The sequence below is a fragment of the Argentina silus genome (genome assembly GCF_951799395.1).
Source record: "Argentina silus genome assembly, chromosome: 4".
In the NCBI taxonomy this organism is placed as follows: Eukaryota; Metazoa; Chordata; class Actinopteri; order Argentiniformes; family Argentinidae; genus Argentina; species Argentina silus.
In genome coordinates, this window is record NC_139658.1 from 21,423,319 (window position 1) to 21,441,202 (window position 17,884).

Genomic DNA, 17,884 nt, shown 5'->3' on the forward strand with positions numbered 1-17,884 from the left:
ATATTTAAAAGGGAGGGAGGACTACAGACAAAGATTGCATATTATATTGGATTTTAACTCTTTTTTTTTGCTGGAATCAGAACTGCTGACACGTAAGGAAATTGGAGTGAAGATGACTTATTGTGTTCTCTAGCCATCCTCTGAAATCCGATGAAGACATGCATACCCAATATATACATGACTCTGAGTCAAGTGGCTGAAAGAGTTGGTCCAGATCCCTACACAGTACTACTGTTCGTTGACATCTGACCTGTCGTGTCCCTCTGCAGGTGGCCAGCGGAGGGGACGGCACACAGGGCCAGCTGGAGATATTTTCTCTGAACAGGCCCACGCCGCGCGCAGTCAAGAGCCTCCAGCTGGGGGCGCCAGTGAGGTGTGTGGAGTACGTCCCAGAGCCCAGCCCGTCAGAGGATGGGGGGGAGGGCGGGGTCCTCAGGACCGCCACGGGGGCTGGCAACACCATCTGTGTGGGACTGAACGATGGAAGGTGAGACCAGCTTATCTCTGAAATGTCCAACATATCACAACATGAGTCTAAGATTAAGATTTCAATCACTTTATTGTCCATAAAGTCTTCCCTTCAGGTACAGTACAAGTGCCCCTTCAAGTCTTGACATGTAATAAGATTTTTGCATCAAAGGAAAATGTCACTGATTGTCACCACGACTCAACAGCTAAGTGTTAGTGGTCTTTGTTGTCTAAATAGCCAGAAAAAGTAAAAGAACTCGAGCAAATAAGCGGGAAAATAGCCTAACCGAAGCCAAAAATAAGATGCACATTAGTAAACACAAGTGATAGATGTATGTGCTTGTGCGGTGCTTATGGATGTAAACAAACCAGGCAGTAGCTTATTCAGAAAGGATAACCTCACTCCTCCCTAAAGCCCCTTGTAGTTTTTAAAAACCATGTGATCACCCCCAAATACGTGACTCTGGGTAAAATCCCTAAACTAGCGATACCTAGCTTTTGATCTACAGAATGCATTCGTAAGGTGATCTGGACAACGATTTTGAGGTGTCCCTTTAACTGCTGTGATATTATCACCATTAACGACTGTGAAATTACTGATTTCATCACTGCTATCCTCTCTGCCAAGTCTGAACAGACACCTCGCATTTGAGATCCACATCTTTCATATTACCAGTTTAGTTGCTTTTTGTATGTGATTGTCTTGCTTGTTTATTTTGAGACCTGTGGAAAATGAAATGTCTGCAGTTGGTTGGTTTGTATATGTCCATGCCGGGAGGAAAGCTGAAAGAGAGTACACAGTATTATATATAGTACAATTTCAACATTTGTTTTAGCACACAATAGACTGTCAACTCTGCGGCTTGTTAACATTTTCTTCTGTAGAAAAAAAAAGAAAACAATTCTCCAAAGGTGGGCATTAGTCATCGTAGAATAGAAGAAGAAAATACACCCTAAGTTCAGATGGCATGTCAGACATGAGAAAGACGGAGTGGTTGCACATGCACAATGCTTTAGCTCCAAAGTGCACAGTTAAATCAACCTGCATGAAAATGAGGTGTTCTGTCATTATAAATGATGCTCGTTCATCATGTTGGCTGTTCATGTTTCCCCAGTATTCAAGTGTATGGGAGTGTAAACAGCGGCACACTTCAGCCTGACCCTGGTCTTGTTTCCTCAGGATCCTAGTGTACACAGCAGCCCGTTGCCTCCTGTATATACAGTGCCTTCAGAAAGTATTCAGACCTCTTCACTTTTCCCACATTTTGTTGTGTTATAGACTAAATTTAAAATGGATTCAATTAAAAGAATTTGCCATTCAATCCACACACGATACCCCAGAATGACAAAGCGAAAACAGGTTTTTAGAACTTTCAGTAATTTGAACAAAATGTGGAAAAAGTGAAGAGGGGTCTGAATACTTTCCGAAGGCACTGTATCGCCCTGGAAACATGTTTCCTCAGTATTGTAGTGTATACAGCAGCCCATTGTCTCCTGTATATATCGCCTTGAAAACATGTTTCCGCAGTATTCTAGTGTCAGGTAGTGTAAACAGCCGCCCACTTCAGCCTGACCCTGGTCTTGTTTCCTCTCTATCCTAGTGTCTGGTAGTGTAAACAGCACCCTACTGCCTTGTGACCCTGGTCTTCTTTCTCCAGTATTCTAGTCTACGGGAGTGTGGACACAGCAGCTCAGTGCCTCTTGACCCTGCGTAACCCAGAGGGCTGCCCTGTCCTCTGCCTCAAGCACTCGTCAAGCTTCCTGTTCGCTGGCCTGAGGAACGGGACCATTATGGTGTACGGACGCAGTCACTGCGGTAAGGTCCCCTCAACGTCCTCACAAGGTCCCCTCAACGTCCTCACAAGGTCCCCTCAACGTCCTCACAAGGTCCTTCTCTTGTTTTCAGAGAGGTATATTAGTCAGATGGGTTTTCCAGGTAATACTCAGTGAAAACCGGAATGCCTCGACATCTATAGTAGTACTTCATGTCGTCGTTACGTTAAGCAAACATACATATCAATGGTGTAGTTCATGCTGTCACTAAGCAAACATAGCGATATTGTGCTTAATGTTGTCACTAAGCATACTGTACAGAGCAATACTGTCATGTTAGGCCACCTCCATTGTGCTGTAGCAAGACTATGAGGGAATAGAGTTACAGAAGGAAATACAGTAATAACAAATTCAATTAAATGAATTAATAACAAATTGTGTTATGTGGCTAATGCTCTTACAGATAATAGCTAGTAATTGATATTAGTTCAGGTAATAATTTAATTTGCTCATTAGCCTACTGTAGGAATAGAATCAAGTGTTGTATTCTATTGCATGAAATGTGACATTGAAATGGAGAGGGTATTTATGTTATTAAAAGATTTCCTAATTGTATATCTGTAACAAAAAGGCTTTTGATGGAGTAATCCAATGAAATTAACAGAGCAAATTAGTGTTATTGTTTCCTTGTTTCGAAGTATACGTCTATCAAGCTCTTTATCAAAAGCCCATGGATGCCTTTTCCTTCTGCTATAAACGCTTCAGTGAACGTATGAGAAATATGATTTCTGTCAAACATCCCGTCCGCTTGTAAAGACGAGTTATGTGTTGTGCGCGAGAGGATTTTCAGGGATTCCACCTAGCGAGCGCATTTGTAAAATCATATTAATGTTGTTGGACCCCCCCGTCCCCCCCCCCCCCGTCCCCCCCCCCCCCCCGCCCTAAAATCCCTTCCTACCACCCTCCATCCTTGGTGATTCTTACTCACCGTAAGTGCGAGGTGAGAACACTTGCAGTCACCGTTCTGCGGGCGGTGTGCTGTGGTCAGTCAGGCATGACTCATGGCATGAGGCCAGGAGCTTAGCAGCATCTGAGCAGCCATCCCCTCTCTTCACAGCCAGCCAGGAGGACTACAATAGCTCTATCACCGGGCCGGGCAGCAGGGCGCGGAGCTTCTCACAGTACCATGTCAATGTGGAGGCTGCTATCCCCCAAAGCTCTCACCTCCACCCCCCCCCCCCTCCCCCTTCCTCCACCCCCCAGTGCTCTCACCTCCACCACCCGCCTCCCCCTTCCTCCACCCAAGCAGAAAGGATGATTAATTACAGGAGGGTGCTGCATGCTGATAAAATTTTACTATTCATGTTGTGTGTAAAAAAAAAAAGAAATAGAAAAAGTGAAAAAAAATAGAAAGAGACAGGGAAATGCTCTGGAGGAGTGTTTGGTGCCAGGCGATGTTTGTGCGTTATTCACAGCTGTTAAAGATTCATGGTCCTGAATGGCACACAAGACACAAGTCTGCCGGAGTAAAAAAATACCAAGCTCTCAGCTCTCAGAGTTTTTGTCTCCCATACATGGATTCAGAGGTGTAACTGTAACGTTGAGGTTACCGCTGTAAATTGAGTTTGGCAGGCCTGCTTTTCAGGAAAGTATTTGGATGACTTTATGCTAGTGCAGCGGTTGAGGTTTAAAGTGGTTGAGGTTTTTGGTTTCCTCTGTGGTGCACCTGGTGTAGCCTGGGGGGGAACCGCTGGAATAGCCATGGCATCTGCATGGGGGCCTGAGGGGATATAAGATTATAAGAGAGAGTGAATTTGAAAAGGTGGAAGAATGACATTTAGAACACGCCAAGCAATTAACTTGGGCAAGTCAGGAGGCATTGTGAAGCTATTCTGGATTGAAAGCAGAAATAAACAACTCAAAATGTTAATTAAATGGCTGGTTGCACTTCCTCCTTCTAATTCAGCTTCATTAAGGCACTGGGAAAGGAAACGCTTATATAACGTGTTTCATAATGCGCTGCCATGACTGCTGCAACGTGTGGCCGTGATTAAAACTCAAAGGAAAAAGGTCTCCTTCATTTTCGCATTGATGGAAAAAAATTAACTCATGATAAAGAAGTTAGAAGGCAGATTCAAATGTTCTACAGCCTTATTAGAGCGTGGGAGTTAGGAGGGGAGGGCATTATTCTCTACCGCACAGAGAGACTAGAGGTTAAGAGAATATAGTCCAGAGACTCAATCAATTTACCTGTGGTTGTGTGCGTGTGTGTGTGTGTGTGTGTGTGTGTGTGTGCTTGCATGTGGGTGTGTGCGTGGATGTGTGTGTGTGTGTGCGTGTGTGTGTGCTTGCATGTGGGTGTGTGCGTGCGTGTGTGTGTGCGTGTGTGTGTGTGGGTGTGTGTGCGTGTGTGTGTGCTTGCATGTGGGTGTGTGCGTGCATGTGGGTGTGTGCGTGCATGTGTGTGTGTGTGCATGTGTGTATGTGTTTGTGTGTGTGCTTGCATGTGGGTGTGTGCGTGCATGTGTGTGTGTGTGTGTGTGTGTGCGTGCGTGTGTGTATGTGTTTGTGTGTGTGCTTGCATGTGGGTGTGTGCGTGCATGTGTGTGTGTGTGTGTGTGTGTGTGTGTGTGCGTGTGTGCTTGCATGTGGTGTGTGTGTGTGTGTGCGTGCGTGTGTGCGTGTGTGCGTGCGTGTGTGCGTGTGTGTGGTGTGGTGTGTAAGTGTGTGCACAGTCAAAGATCTTCTTATGTGTTCAATGATTACGTAACACTGTGGAGCTATTTTTGAATGTTTGTCAAAAATGCTCCGGAATAAGCACAAGAAATGAAGTTTAATTGTCTTGCTAAAGGCAACAGCTGCAGAATCACCCAGCACCATACTGCGTGTTGGAATGGAAAAGTGTTGCTTGTGTTTTAAACATTATGATAAGCTGGTGATTACAACTACAATGACTCTGTGGGGTTATCAGCAGAGCTCTGCTGCATATGTGACAGTATGAGTCTATAAATGTGACAGGATTTCTGTTTAATTTCAGCCACTGGGTTTAAAATTAGCGCTCACGAGCCAAAAAGGGTCCCCTAAGTATACTTGATTGGACAGAGAGGGGCACACCTCCTCAATCCCATGAGCACAATCTTATTTTGTTAAAGATTTCTGGCCTTAAATTGAGGACTGCGTGGTCTAATGAGATAAGAAATCGATTAACATTATATCACGAACCATACAGTCAACACTAAAGCCAAAAACCCTGCAGCATCTCTTAAAACATACCTGTTCTTAGGTGTCCAGGTGACTCTGTGCTGACCTTAAACATTGCTGTTCTCAGGTAAGTCTATAGACAGTGTGCAAACCTTAAATATACCTGTGCTGTTCTCAGGTGACCTGTGGGACCCAGACTCCTGCAGGAGTGTGTGTGTGGGTCCGGAACCGGTCCGAACCCTGCTGGTGCTGGACGAGTCTGTGTGGGCCAGCTGTGCCAACTCTGTCACCGTCATTGAGGGCTCCAGCCTCACCACTCAGGTAGGCGATCCATGCCCCCTCCCCCTCCACCCCCTACCAACCCCCCCCACCCCCTCACCCCCTACCAACCCCCCCCCCCCCCTTCCCCTCTCCCCCCTCATCTACAGACCCCCCTTTTCCCACCATCGCATCGTCCCCAGTGCACACTACCCACCCCAGGGGTGTATGTGTATCTCTCAGCCCTCGCCCTCGCCCTAGCCTTCTCTCCTCCTTCCTGCCTGCCCAATCCCCTGGAGATCTCAGCTTAGCCAGCCGAGTGACCACGCGTAGGAGACAGGGCTCCGTTTCACCGCCTCGCTGCCTCGCCGCCTCGCTGCCTCGCCGCCGCGCCGCCGCGTCCCTCCTCAGACTCACGCGCTCAGGTTAGCGTTTGTCTCTCCTCGCTGGCCGCTATTCGCTTAACCTCCTCCTCCTCCTGACTAATGCTAGCCCGGGAGGGCTGACTTCACAGGGGCTGCAGGGCGGAACGAGGATCAGGGAAGCGGGGGGGAGGGGAGGGGGAGGGGGGTGATGGTGGGGGTGTGGGGGGAGCTTTAACTTGGAGCCGGTGTGCACTGCAGGGTCACGCTCACTCAAAGTCACTCCTTTCCTCTTAAGTTGTCTCCTCCACACCGGTTCCCTAAGTTAGAGCAACACTGCTGTCAGCTTCGCTCCCTCCACCTCGAATCAGTGATCCCTGACGGAGCCGCCGGTTCTCGTCTGTTGACACTGAGTTGTGCTGAGCACGGACCCCCGGCTCCAGGCAGGGCACATGCGTAAATGAGCCTCACTGGGGTGACACGGCAGGATGCAGAGCAAATGTCACACACAGGCCTGGATAATCAGCCCTCCACGAGCCTCACCAGGCAGGTCGGACGGGCATGGAGGCAGAGCCTTTGATTAGTATTGACAGACAGGAAGGCCTGGTCCACCCACCCTCCATCTCCTGTCCAGCTGAGAGGGACATATGTACTCCCCCCCCCCCCCCCGCACTCCTCCTCATACTGTACACAAACCCCTCACTCCCCCCCCTCCACACATTCCCCTTCTCCCCCCTCCACACTCCCCCCCCCCCCTTTCCACACTCTTCCCCAGACCCCCCCCCCCCCCCCCCCCCCGCCCTCCACACTGGCCCTGAGTGTGAACTTGGACGTGCGTCCCTCCTAAGATCACAGCCACCTCATCACCTTATGTAATGAAGGGCTAATGATCTGTTGAGACGGGGGCTTTATCTCTGGGGGTTCAGCTGGCCGTGCGGCTCCCCTCGGCTGATGAAGGACTTAGGGGGTGCAGAGGTTTGTGTGACACTGCAGTGCTGGGTGTGAAAGGCCATATTGCCACTGTCACACTCTGCTGCCCCGCTCTCGTCTCTGTAAGCAAGGCAGGGTTCAGACCACTAATACTCGGGTGACAGTTGGGTGAACACTTGGTGCCCTCACTTGTCCTGCATGTCACAGTGAGGATAGAATGTTCACTATCCTTATCCATTACACACATGTGCAGTGGAAGCCTTACCAAATATGGGCTTTCCGGGTAATACCCAATAACATCACGTAGCCATCCAACCAACCTCCTTATTTAAATAACCTGTTCAGTTAGTTAATTGTCATTTTTGAATATGCCATTGTTTTTAATATTGCCCTTACAGATTAACTCTGTAAATACTTCAACAACATTGTATTAGGAAGCTGTTGCATAACACTTTAGACTTGGCAACAGTTAAAACATGATGCCACATCGACTGTATTTATCCCAGAAGGCCTTCCAGGTGGCACTAAACATATGCCAGACAAGATGGCATCCAACAATGTCATCACAACGTGTCAGTAGACAATTAGCCCGGCAGGTTATGCCCAGATCACTGACAGAGAAGCCCGTGATTCACTCATTCCCTCCCCCTTCCCTCACTCTGTTCCAGTTAGGACTTAGTCCTTAAGTTATTAAAGTTCCCAGGTCATTTGAATAATGGGTTATGAAGGTGAAATCTCAGCTTTTTTTGGGGGGGATATTTTCGTATTGTTAGAGATGTGCTCTTCATTCCCGGGCGGGGCAGACACCCCACTGCCGAGGAGACAATTAAACGAGGAAACACATCAAAGGGTTCTCTCCTCTCCCTGCTCCCTCCTCTCAAACAAAAGAGGTCCCTCTGGCAAGGCCACACTAACAGGTGGTAATCCCTCGTCCGCCGGTGCACAGGGTGGCGGTGGGGGGGTGGGGGGGGCAGGGTGGGAGTGGCGGGGGCTTCCCATCCCATCCCTGCAAACCCCTCTCTCATTCTCTCACTAATCTCCTACCCCCCGACTTGCAAACCGAGAGTGATAGGGGCTGGGGGGGCTGGGAGACGCCAGCCCCTGTCACGCCGCGGACCTGGGGGGGTAGCATGTGTAGCCACGATAAGGAGCGGCACACTTCCTCAGCTACTCATTAAGAAGTGTGTGCGCCTCAGACGCCATCCCTGCTCCTTGCGGTCTTAAAAGAGATGGAGGCTTGGGGGATGTTGTTCTCTGACACAATACAAAAGGTTGTTTATCGAGAGAGAGAGAGAGAGAGAGAGAGAGAGATAGATACACACACACACACAAGGGTGGACAGACAGAGAGAGAGAGATTGAGAGAGAGAGAGAGAGAGAGAGAGAAAAAGAGAGAGAGAGGCACACACACACACACACACACACACACACACACACACACACAGACAGAGGAGTTGTGGACAAGCTATATTTTCAAAACTGTTATGTTTACATTAATTCTTTGTTAGACAAATACTAAATTTCCCTTGACGTAGTGATGCTGAATATAAAAAAATGCTCAATTTACCCCACTCTCCCATACAGTAGAGAGTGTTGGTTAGTTAGGTTCAGAGAGGAGGGAGAGAGGGAGGGTTGGTTAGCTAGGTTCAGAGAGAGAGAGAGAGAGGGAGAGAGGGAGAGTTGGTTAGCTAGGTTCAGAGAGAGAGAGAGAGAGAGGGAGAGAGGGAGAGTTGGTTAGCTAGGTTCAGAGAGAGAGGGAGGGTTGGTTAGCTGGGATCAGAGAGAGAGGGAGAGAGGGAGAGAGGGAGGGTTGGTTAGCTAGGTTCAGAGAGAGAGGGAGGGTTGGTTAGCTAGGTTCAGAGAGAGAGGGAGGGTTGGTTAGCTAGGTTCAGAGAGAAGAGAGAGGGAGGGTTAGCTAGGTTCAGAGAGAGAGGGAGGGTTGGTTAGCTAGGTTCAGAGAGAGAGAGAGGGAGGGTTGGTTAGCTAGGTTCAGAGAGAGAGGGAGGGTTGGTTAGCTAGGTTCAGAGAGAGAGGGAGGGTTGGTTAGCTAGGTTCAGAGAGAGAGGGAGGGTTGGTTAGCTAGGTTCAGAGAGAGAGAGAGGGTTGGTTAGCTGGGATCAGCGAGAGGGAGGGTTGGTTAGCTAGGTTCAGAGAGAGAGGGAGGGTTGGTTAGCTAGGTTCAGAGAGAGAGGGAGGGTTGGTTAGCTAGGTTCAGAGAGAGAGAGAGGGTTGGTTAGCTGGGATCAGCGAGAGGGAGGGTTGGTTAGCTAGGTTCAGAGAGAGAGAGGGAGGGTTGGTTAGCTAGGGTCAGAGAGAGAGAGAGGGAGGGTTGGTTAGCTAGGTTCAGAGAGAGAGGGAGGGTTGGTTAGCTGGGATCAGAGAGAGAGGGAGGGTTGGTTAGCTAGGTTCAGAGAGAGAGGGAGGGTTGGTTAGCTGGGATCAGGGAGAGAGGGAGGGTTGGTTAGCTAGGTTCAGAGAGAGAGGGAGGGTTGGTTAGCTGGGATCAGAGAGAGAGGGAGGGTTGGTTAGCTAGGTTCAGAGAGAGAGGGAGGGTTGGTTAGCTGGGATCAGAGAGAGAGGGGGGTGACACAATTTTAATAATTTTGGCTCTGTACGCCACCACAATGGATTTGAAATATGTTTCATATGGACCTGACTGTAAGTAAAAAATAGCTGTAATATTACTGAAATATTACTGCAAATAACAGGGAACAAATAACAGGGATAATAGAATAGTAATAATGACAGAGAACCAAATATAGAGTGTAACACCTGTATGCCTTTCGATGATAATGCCATTTGAAACAACATGCAAAAAATCACATAGGGAGAGAGAAAGAAGCAGTTATGCATGATGAATGCTCTCTCACCATGACGTTAAGAAAACACCATATTCTGAGTGAGTAATATGACCATATTTTGCATTTCACACCAGTGTAACAACCCTCTGTAATTGATGCCAAATTAAATGGGGATGTAATTGTGAATGCATTCATCCATGTTTTATTTGCATACATGTGCTGTATCACATTCACACAATCAATGTAAACATGGTTTAAGGACGGGCCAATTGTTCTCACTGTATTTCTTCATGAATTCTATCAACAAGTACTAATGTGCCTATGTCAAGTCCCATCTGTCATATGACCATGGTGATGTACTGTATCTCACTGACTCTCTCCCCCCCCCCAGAGGTTTGAGGTACACCCAGACCCCATGGTGAGTGTGGCACACATGGTGCGGGCTGGAGGAGGGGTGTGGATGGCGTTCTCTGAGGGCTCCTCCATCCGCCTGTTTCACACTGAGACACTGGAACATCTGCAGGAGATCAACATCTCAACACGAGCAGCCCTGCAGAACCCAGGTACAGCTAATTTAGAAAAAAAAAAAATGTTTTGTATTGTTTTAAGGAGAATTGGTATGCAATTCTTCATGCATGTTGTCTTTATTTAGAAAGGTGAACGTTGTCCTACAGCATACCATACACTACAGTAAACACAGCTCAACCTTTCTTTAGCCAGCACAACACAACACAACACAACACAACACAGCACAGCACAGCACAGCACAGCACAGCACAGCACAGCACAACACAACACAACACAGCACAGCACAGCACAGCACAGCACAGCACAGCACAGCACAACACAGCACAGCACAACACAACACAACACAACACAACACAACACAACACAACACAACACAACACAGCACAACACAGCACAGCCTTCCCTTAGACATTGCTACTACTATTACCTCCAGGCTTCTGATTTAATGCTCTCACCGTAATGGTGACAGTCCATTCCTGGATGTTCTAGAGGCATTTTAGAAAACACTTAAGTCTATTGTTGTCTGGCTCAGCATCCGTACAAATGCCTTCTCCCAGTCACTCCAGTGTTATACAATACTTTTTCTTAAAATTTGTCTTCAAGTGCATATAAATGCATGAGGCTGCTCCGCTGTGTTACTGGGGCTAGTAGGAAAACATATGCTGTATTTCCAAGTTGTTTTTTGGGGGAGGTGATTGTACAAGAGCAATGAGAGGCCTGATTGTACAAGAGCAATGAGAGGACACCTATTACGCATCGCTGATGCTCCTCTTGCCATGATGGTATTCTGGTCGTGTCTGAGAGTTTGCTCCTTGGGTCCTTGTGCTCCGGGGACTGACCTGAATCACTCAGGGGGGGGTGGGAGGTGGGGGTTAGAGGGAGGGAGAGGGAGGGGGTGTTAGAGGAAGGAGGGGGGGGGGGGGGGGGGTTAGAGGGAGGAATTAATAAAAGGAGTAAAGTCACGGAGGAGCCGTGCAGTGTCGGAGACAAAGCTTTTCATTCCAGGGGTTGCCATGGAAACACTCTTGTCTTTCCTTCAACGTCCCTGGAACGCTGGTACCGTGCCAGGTTTGCCCCCCCTTCTTTCTTTTCTATCTCTGCCTCCATGTTTTCCCCTCTCTCTCTCCCTTTCACTATTTTCTCATTCTGTCTTTGTTCTCTCCTCTCCTTTTGTATTGCCTCTCATTTCTCCCTCTTACAACCTACGCATCTTCTCTCTCTTCCTTACCGGTTCTTCTTCTTCTCCATCTCACCAGTTCTTCTTCTCTTTCTTCATCTCACCCTCTTACCTCTCACTGCAGTCCCCTTAGAATGCTGTAGACATCACCTCCCTCTCCGTCTCCCTTCCTTCACCACAAATGAAATACAATATTTATCAGCTAACCTAGTGTTCCCTGTGTTTGTGTTGGGTGGGGAGTGTTTGTGTGGGTTGGGGGGCGGGTGTGGGAGTCATCTTGTTAGTCCATATGGGTTTCAGCCGTGCTGTTTGCCCAGCTGGTGTAATTAAGACCTGCTCAGCTGGGGTTATTTAAGACCTGCTAGCCCAGGGCCTAAGGTGAAGTTAAGCAGGATAACATTCCTGGTTACAGTACCTCCCGCTATGTCTGAGTGTTGGTTTTCCCTGTGTATGCTTTAGTTTGAAAGACAAGACATCTCAGTTAATCCATGCTCTTTCATTTAGTTTCTGGATTAATACTTTTTGCCCTTATTTGTGGCAAATTGACTGGGCATCCATGGTGAATGCCTTTTAGGAGCCTTTTTTTTGGTTGCGTTGCAACCTTCAGTGGCCCATGGATGTATGGATCTTTCCAAACCCCTCTTGAACACCTTTCTGTTGTTTCAATGTGTTTTTGTGTTAGTTCCCTTTATTTTGAGCGACCGCCTTTGAAGGCGTTGGTTTCGTGGAACGTAACAAGTGGGGGCTCGTCTGTGATCCTGTTTGACAGGATTATCGTTGTGTTGCTCTAGTCACCTACACTGAAGCTCTACTGCTCATATATGTTAATGTATGAACTAAACTTTTATCGTAGAGTTTCTTAGTTTCTTATGCGACAACCAGCATATAGTCTAGTCTAGTATAGGATTGTGGTAAATCAGTTTGAAAGTGGCACACAGCCCAAGCCATGGAATTTGATTTAGAAGCCTTCAATGAAAACCCTTCTTGGGATGTACTGAATTAATGTACGAAGGGGAATCTGATCAAAATTGCAAACCTTTATGACGTTCAGGTGTCATCTGCCACTAATAAAGTAACCGTCCAAGAAACTCTTGTTCCTGCCTTGGTGGAGATAGAGGTCCTACCCGAGATGCCTGAGACCAAACAGGTTGTAGGGGGAGATGCCTCTGAGAATCCTCCAGGTTTGCAACTAAGAGAGTTACAAGACTGCAGCGACTGAGAACGGAACTCGATCACAAGGTAAGGGATAAAGAACATGAGCGTGCCAAAGGCAAACATAATTTGAGCATGGAGAGTTATAAATGGAAGCCCTCTGTACCCAGTCAGGCCATCCTGGAACCTCAGCAGAGTTTGATCTTGGTCGGAACAGTCAGTCAGAACAGCCATCTTGTACCACTGTTCAATGAAAAGGAGCCGGACGTGTACTTTGTTTGAACGGATTGCCACGGCCCTAAAAATGGTGGTCAATGTCTGGTCACTGCTTCTCCAAAGTGTTCTTGTTGGAAAACCTTAAACAAGTGTATGTTGCCTTGTCCCTTGCTCAGAGTTCAGAGTATGAGACTGTTAAAACTGCTATCGTTCAGGCTTACGAGTTATTTCCAGAGGCATATAGACAAGAGTTCCGTAAACTGCCAAAAGCCAGAGTCACACAATCATGTTGAATTCGCAAGGGAACAAGCATGTCTTTTTGATCGGTGGTGTGTTTCTCAAGACATCAAGGACCTTCACAGAAGAGTTGCTACATACAAAGATCTTGAGAAAGCTGCAGTCCGTGCAGATGAGTCTGTGTTCACCCATAAAATCACCTTCACAAACAGGACACAAAGAACTAATCCCTATACAAAAAAAAAACATTTCAGTAACTGCAGAGAAGTGAAAAGACAGGCGTGGGCAGAAAACAGACAGCAGACAGTTTGTCATTACTGCCGCCTGGAAGACCATATGGTTTTTCAATGTCCCAAATTGAAGCAGAAAAATAAGAGAGAGAAAAAGGGAGTTTCTCTGGTGGGTGCTTCTCAACCCGTTGAGTCCCCTGTTGGTGCCTGAGAGATCGGCTAAATGAGATTATGCGTCAGATTTGTTTGAACCCTTTGTTTCAGACGGCTTTGTGTCTCTGCAGAGTGATAATGCGGTTAAACAACCTGTGAGGACACACTAGGGCATACCCAGTCCTTCATTTTGGAAGGCGGTTTGTCTTTGTCTGACACTTCACTGCAACTGGTCACAGTATGTTAGTTCATGGCACGGAGACGGGCTGCATTGAAGTTCCTTTGTATAATGTGGAACTCGTATCTGATCTTGCTACTGGTCCCGTGGTCATTGGAGTGAGACCAAGCCTACCCGTGAAGGGGGTCTCATTCATTCTGGGCAACGATTTGGCCGGTGGGAAAGTCCTGCCAAGTCCTGTTGTATCCTGTATGTGCCCAGATTAGAGGAAACTAATCATCAGTTATCAGAGAAATACCCTAGAGTGTTTCCAGCATGTGCTGTTACACGGACACGATTTCTGAGAGCAAGTCTGCTGTTGAGCAGGATTTCAACGATCCCACCATTTTTAATCTGTTCTAGATGTTTACGTGCGATCCTGATTTCGATAAACCTCCTGAGTTGAATTCTTCTTTGAAAACCCCAAAGGTGAGTGAGTTGATGCGAAACACTCTGATGTCCAGAGAGAAGCTTATTGCTGAACAGAGAAAAGATGCTTCCCTCTCCTCTCTTTTTGCCGATGTACGTCCAGAGGAGGAGTATGTTGAGGGTACTGTGGGTTACTTTGAGAAAGGTGGCGTTCTGTTCCCAAGCCACTTCTGGGCAAGATCATTGGCCCAGTGTATCTCAAACTGTCGTGCCAGTTACCCTCCAACAGAAAATACTGAGGTTGGCTCACTATGGTAGAATGGCAGGCCAGGGTGTGGTGGCTTACTGCAAATCATGTCATGTTTGCCAGATAGTGGGTAAAACTGTACCGGTGCCACTTTACAGGCTATACTTGCTTTTGGCAAACCTTTTAGCAGGGTTCTGGTGGACCGTGTTGGTCATTTGCCCAAAACAAAGAATGGTAACTTATGTCTCTTGACCATCTTGTGCTGTCACTCATTTCCCTGAGGCCATTCCACTGAGGAGAATTACAGCTCCTAGTGTTGTTAAGGTCCTTGGGAAATTATTCTCAACATTTGGGCTTCCACAAATAATGCAATCGAACCAAGGCTACAAGCAAGTGCTACAGCAGTTAGGCACTGCCCATTGCTTCTCAAGTGCGTATCACCCAGAGTCTGACAGGCACTCTTGAGAGATTTCATCAGACTTTGATAAGTTATCCAAGAGTCTCTTGGTTTCAATCCGAATGAGCTTGTGTTTGAACATTATGTCAGAGGCCCTTTGAGTTTGCTTAGAGAGAGGTTGTTACAGGAATCAAACTCTTTTGCCAGTTAGAACTTGGGGACAGTGCATATGAAAGTCTGGTATGATTGAAATGCACACAGTCACACTTTCCATGGGGGTGACCAAGTCCTGGATTTGTTGTCCGTTCTTGTTGCTCATTTTCCAGGTCCTTAAACCATCAGGAAAAGATTTAGAAATCTGGATTATCTCATCGCCACACCGGAGCGCAGAAAAAAAACATGGCTGTGTCATGTCAACATGTTAAAACTGTACTTCTCCCGCTGTGATCAGGCAGAGAAATCAGGGTAAACCACTATCTTCTACTATACTATTGACTCTAAGGAAGGTCAAACATGCCGAGTGGCTGCCGGACAGTTGAAGAACGATTTTAGAAGTCCTGGATGGCTATCTGTCACACTTGCCTTCAGAGGAAAACGTAGACATTGTAGTGGTTCTTGTAGAATACCAGAGATTATTCTGAGGTGTACCATCTCAGACAAATGTACTGGAGCATGAACATTGACTCGATACCATCATTAAGACAGACCCTGTACCCTTTGCCCAGGGTTGGCGCAGCCTTCAGAAAATTCGATTTGCTGAAGGGGTATTGACAGGTCCCTCTAACTGAGCATGCCAAAGACCTGTCTGCCTGCCATTCCTGATGGTTTATGGTCCTATCTTCCTCTTCCATTCAGGTTACAAAATGCAGGAGCCACGTTTCAACGGCTCATGCATATTGTTTTACCTGGTCTGGAAAATGCTGGGGCATATTTTGATGATGTGGTGGTATTTAATGCCGCCTGGCCAAAGCACCTATTACCTATTAGCTATTTGAACGGTTTGCCAATTCGAAAGTTAATCTGTCAAAAGGCGAAATCGCTCAAGCGATGGTGAAATACCTCAGAAAGGTGGCAGGAAGGGAAGGTCTGTTCAGTCATGGCAAAGGTGGAGGCCATTAACAACCTTCCTGCACTAGTGTCCCGCTGGGAAATGTGCTGATTTCTGGGAATGGCCAGACGTTTTGTATTAACTAGGATTTCACTAGTCCCAAAGTCCCCTTCCGTTGGAGCCCAGAGTGTTGAGAAGTCCAAAGCCTTGTGAGTCTCTGCACCTGTGCTTTCCACTCCGGATTTTCATCATCCCTTTACTTTGTACATAGGTGCCAGTGAGCTGGGCCTGTTCTGCTGCAGCAAGATGACAGCAGTATTGAACACCCTGTGGGTTTCTTTTCGAAGAAGCTTATTGGAGGGAATGTTACAACTTTACACTGTGTTTGAAGGTTGAGCTGATTCAGTCTAGTCTGTACAGTACGTGCTCTTTCCTCATGGATTTATTCAAATGTGCTCCTTTTCCCATCTCAGCCCACAGTTTGATATTCTGCACCTCAAAAAAAAAAAAGATCAGACAGAACTGAAAGAGACAAATAGTACTGGAAACCTTCATCTACTGGACGAGAGGAGTGAACAGTCAATAGGTTCACTGTTTCAGATGCCTCTCGTCTCGTTAGCTCAATAGAAAGGGGAGAATAGAAAAGGACATGGTTCAGAGAACACAAACTTTTTCTTTTTACGATCAAAGTTTCTTTTTGTTGTGGGAGACACTTCGAGGAGAGGTACAATGGTCAAGGCGTCTGGAGAGTGTCAGGTGACCCTGAGGTCATTTCCACCCAGCAGAACTTCCTGTTGAAATATGCAGCATATATGAGAGGGTGGCAGGCTTGGCCCTGGGGGGAAGTTAGGGTGGTGGGGAGATGTGTGGGGATGGGGGGGAGTGGTGGAGATGCCAGAAGGCTCCTGTCACCAGGGTACGAGAGAGAAAATAAACTATCTCTCTGAAGTGCTCTTTGGCTGTCCTCACAGATGAAAGAGCACATGGTTCCTTGGGATACTCCTACTCACACATTGATGGGAATAGTGATTCTGGTTGATTAATAAGTTACTTAATGTTTTAGTAATACAGTTGTCAGATCAATTGTAGACTTGACCAGGCCCTCTGTCTCTGTCGGAGGAGAAGGACTTGTTTTGTCTCAGGCAAAAGCTGCTGGTGCCATTTCCATACTCAGCATGGTAAACACGTTGGGAGGGGGGGGCGAGGTCAATAGATTTGCTGTCTCTGGTACTTTTCCACAGCTTGTAGTTTATTTTAAAACTGAGGACCGGCCTTCCGGGCCTCAGAGATCCTTCCCACTTTGCTGTATGTCTCCCTTGTGCACACCTTGTATTCAATCACCTGTCGAAAGACACCGGTGATCTGATTTCATCTTTTGACTTTGCACATCATACCTGAACCCAAGAATTCTTAACAACATGACATACTGACAGTTATTACAGATCAATGCACCCGACATTCTCATAGGTTTCTCCCTCAGGTATATGACTTTAATTAATTATATATTCTCTTATCCTCACACTTTCATGCACTCGCCTTTGACAGGGAATTTCAGGAGTAGTAAACAAGTGAGTAGTCTCTACAGCCAAGAATACAAGATGATTTTTCCTTTGCTAATGGATTTAATAGTTTTGTCCTCTGGTTAAAAGATCAATTTTAAAAAAGCTCTCTGTGAAATACCACAAGGAAACATTTATCTTTCGAGACATCTTCTGTTTCACAAAACACCAGCTGCCGAGATAGACTATTTCCTCTGGAAAAACTCTGAGGTGGAAGATTGTTTGAGGTTCAGCTCCACCTCTCTAATCTCAAGGTTAAGATACACCTCTCTAATCTGAGGTCTCTTTGTCATTATCCCACTCTTATTACTGATCCTAAACAATGATGTCTGGCGCCCACATGAGCTCACTTTAACTCTAGATTCCACAGTAACCCTGGAGTGGGTTTTGAAGAGAATAACTTCCCTCCAGCAGCTCTGTACACAGAGTATAAATAGACTCACAAAAACTATGTAAGCAGGAGCCTGACATTTGTAAGATAGGGTTGTTCTTGGAGCCCTTTAACGCTCTAACCCTCAAAGCTCTCCTCCTAAATGCCTCGCTCTCTTAAGACGCTAAACAT

General features: G+C 46.9%; 1 protein-coding gene across 1 annotated transcript in view; it reads left to right on the plus strand.

The window, feature by feature from the left end:
• Positions 1 to 17,884, plus strand: part of arhgef10la (Rho guanine nucleotide exchange factor (GEF) 10-like a) — a gene marked incomplete at both ends in the record, with an annotated part of 98,055 nt that overhangs the window by 76,158 nt on the left and 4,013 nt on the right. The window contains 4 exon segments of the mRNA XM_083668535.1: positions 270 to 487; positions 2,127 to 2,284; positions 5,621 to 5,763; positions 10,184 to 10,355. Coding sequence (XP_083524661.1) covers positions 270 to 487; positions 2,127 to 2,284; positions 5,621 to 5,763; positions 10,184 to 10,355 — 691 coding nt within the window.